The sequence below is a fragment of the Otolemur garnettii genome, unplaced genomic scaffold, assembly GCF_000181295.1.
Source record: "Otolemur garnettii isolate 467f Iridium unplaced genomic scaffold, OtoGar3 scaffold00038, whole genome shotgun sequence".
Classification (NCBI taxonomy): Eukaryota; Metazoa; Chordata; class Mammalia; order Primates; family Galagidae; genus Otolemur; species Otolemur garnettii.
The window spans coordinates 4,535,248-4,538,526 of record NW_003852433.1 but is presented as its reverse complement, the minus strand read 5'-3'; the positions used below and the strand labels follow the sequence as shown (position 1 = coordinate 4,538,526).

General features: G+C 51.5%; 1 protein-coding gene across 1 annotated transcript in view; it reads left to right on the top strand.

Moving 5' to 3' along the window:
• The first annotated feature begins 807 nt into the window (after positions 1-807).
• The window catches only part of NIPSNAP1 (nipsnap homolog 1), a 26,887-nt gene continuing 24,415 nt past the window's right edge, over positions 808-3,279 (top strand). The window contains exon 1 of the mRNA XM_003789858.3: positions 808-950. Coding sequence (XP_003789906.1) covers positions 859-950 — 92 coding nt within the window. The 5' untranslated portion in view covers positions 808-858. The remainder of the gene's footprint in view (positions 951-3,279) is intronic.

Here is a 3,279-nt window from a genome sequence, read left to right as displayed (position 1 = left end):
CTTCCTCAGCCTCCCAAGTAGCTGGGACCACAGGCACCCGCCACAGCGCCAGGCTATTTTTTGGTTGCAGCCGTCATTGTTGTTTTGGCAGGCCGGGCTGGATTCGAACCCGCCATCTTAAGTGTATGTGGCTGGCGCCTTAGCCACTTGAGCCACAAGCGCCGAGCCCAAAGTGGGCACATTCTTTTGGAAGATGTATGTCCTTGTTCCTTTGTAATTGATGAGGCCACTGGATGTCTGTGATCTGAGGGCTGAAAAGAGATTAGTTTGGAGGCCAGCAAAAGAGCTGGGCAGGGCAGAAGGAGGGTGCGAGGCCCCACAAGGATCAGGTAGAGAAAAAAAGGGGAATGGAAAGGGAAAAAGAGATGGTGGAGATAAAGGGTCCCTGGGACCAGCCTTGCCCACCTGTCTTCACCTGGCATTGAGTTTGTTCCTTTCATAGTGTGACAAATTCTGCCTGTGGACGCCTTTCCTCCGAGAAACGCACAGGTGCACACAACCTTGTATACAATTTCAGGGGGCTTACTGACCCTCTGCAGCTTATCCTGGAAAGCTTGGTGAAGAACCCCTGGAGTTATCGTTCAACGCTCCCATTTTACCGTGGTGGACACTGAGGCACAGAGTACGCAAGGGCTTGCTTAAAGTTACAGAGCTAGTCATCAGCAGAGCTGTAGGGGCTCAGACGACAAGGACCCCGACTTCTGTCCAGCACCTGTGGAGTTGGGGGACGCCCAGGGGCAACGCCCACCTGTCTAGGTGCAGTGGGAGACCGGCAAACCAAAGGGGACATGGGTTACATATGCTCCGCCTCCGCCACCGGTTTGGGCGGGGCTTTCCTGCAACCTTCGCTGCTCCAACATGGCTTCGCGGCTGTGCAGCATCTCTGCGGCGGCACGGCGGTGGCTACGGGGTTCGGGTCCCTGCGCCGGGGACCTGACTGCTGCGGCGCGGTGAGAGCCTGGCCTGGCGGCGTCGGACGCACACACGGTGGGGCGGGGGCGGGAGCAGAGGCCGGGGCAAGGGTCCGGGGAGGGGGGAGGGGACGACTGAGACTCCTCGCTCGGAAGCTAGGGGCCAGAGGCGGAGCCAAGATCCAGGCCTAGGGAGGGGTCTGGACAGAGAATGGGGGATGTGAGAAAGGTATGGGAAGGGTCTTTGTTTTCGTGGAGACCTGGGTCTGGGCATAGAGTGAAAGATGGTGAGAGCTGGGCTCCGCACAGTGGTAGGGGGCAGAGGACAGGAAGAATGGCCCCTGTAGCAGGTCTTTGCCTGTGACTTAACACCCACTGGGGGCTTCTCAGAGAGAGAAAGCTCAACCTTGGAAAATTCTGTGGGGAATTTCTGACCTCTCTGGAGATGAGGTCGGGGAGCAGGGGCGGGGAGGAATCCCCAAGGACCATGGGTACACCCCATCCTAAACTGTACAGGTGATGCCATGGAGGCCTAAGGGGAGTGGGAATTGTTCAAGGTCACTCTCCCTGCTGTACATTGACAGGACTGGATCTGGGACCCAGGTCTCCTGACCTACCATGCACTTTGCACCACAACTGGTGGCCTTCTGGGAGGGAGAGGCTGGCAGGGCTGTGTGCTCAACCTAGGCTTTTGTTTACCTAGGCTTTTGTTTGGGTCCTGCTTTGGGCTGAGGCAGGGCTTGGCCTTCCTGACTGGCCCTGGACAGCCCTTTTCTTCTCTGTCATAGTACCCTGTACTTCCCCCATCTAGACATTTATCACCCTGTACACTTATGGCCTGGTGCTTATCTATTTCTCTCATTAGATTGTGATCTTCTTTCTCTGTTTCCCCAATCTCCCAGCCCCCACAGGGCTAAGGACAATGTATGCACAAAGAACATTTGCCAAAGAACTGAATCCACCAGTTCTCCCACCTGTGGAAAAGAAGCAGGCACCCTCTTGCCCTGCAGCCCAGGAGTAAAGCTGCAAATTCTGTTAGAGCTTAGCATGAGATGATAGAGCACTATGCAGTGGGGCTTTGGGGCAGCTAAGAAAGTGGAATATAGGTATGTTCCTCTCCCACTTGGACTGCCCGATAATTAAGGGCAAAGTTGACATTGTGGGGAAAAAGCCTGGAGTCTGCCTGACACCAACAAATCTAACTCACCCTTCTGAGTGGGTAACTGTGGGCAAGTCATTTGGCCTCCTCAAGTCTTAGGTCCATTATCTGTAAAATGAGGGTAATAAAATGGAATATATCTCTAGAGTTATTGAGAATTAGAGAGACTAAGATTATGAAGTGTCTAGCAATTGGTAAACAAGCAAGAAGTGTTGCCTCTTGCCCAAGTCTGTCTCTAGCAGTTTCTTCTTGAGACCCACATAATCTCAGGGCTGAAAGGACCCTGGGGAGATCTTTTTTTTTTTTTTGAGCCCTTTGTTTTCTAGGTGAAGAAGTCCAGGCAGTGGAAGAACATTTGGTAGTAGAACAATTTGCATAGCAAATACCCAGAGGCTACAAAAGGAGCAGACTTACAGGCAAACTGCTGCTTCTCATTTACTGGGTAACCCTGCATGAGTCACTGAACCTCTGTCAGCCTTCTGGTTTTCTTCTCCGTAGCGTGGGGATGGTGATCCCCGCTTGGTGTTTTGGCAGGATTTCTGTGGAAGCACTTGGGTTAATAATTACCAAGTTCCTTAGCACTGCTTTGCAGTTAGTTATGCCTTACTTCTATGTTGGATACCTGGAACATTCCCTCCTGCTACTCCACAGCCTGCCCCATACCTCCCTGGAGTCACTTGTGTGGTTAGCTCATATCTTTTGGCCTCTAATAAGGAGGCTGCTGGGATAGGAACAGTGTAGTCTTTGAAATCAAGTGGACCTGGATTGAGATCCTTTTGATTAACCAGCCTTGAATAAGATGTGAAACATCTCTGAGCCTTACTTTTCTCAAAAACACATTGTGCGGATTAGGTCTTAACACAGAGTAAATGTTCAGTAAACAGCAGTTATTGTTACCACTGCACCAGTAATCTTGTTCTTAACAGAACTTCAGTTCTTCTAGCTAAAGATATACGGTGGGGCTGGGCATGGTGGCTTACACCTGTAATGCTAGCACTCTGGGAGGCCGAGGTGGGTGGATAGTTCAGGAGTTTGAGATGAGTGTGAGCAAGAGTGAGATCATATCTCTACTAAAAAAAATAAGAAAAAAATGGCTTGATGGCTCCGTGCCTGGAGCTCAAGCCTGGAGCTGGCGGGTTCTAATCCAGCACAGGCCGCCAAACAACAATGAGGACAACTACAACGAAAAAAAAATAGCCGGGTGTTATG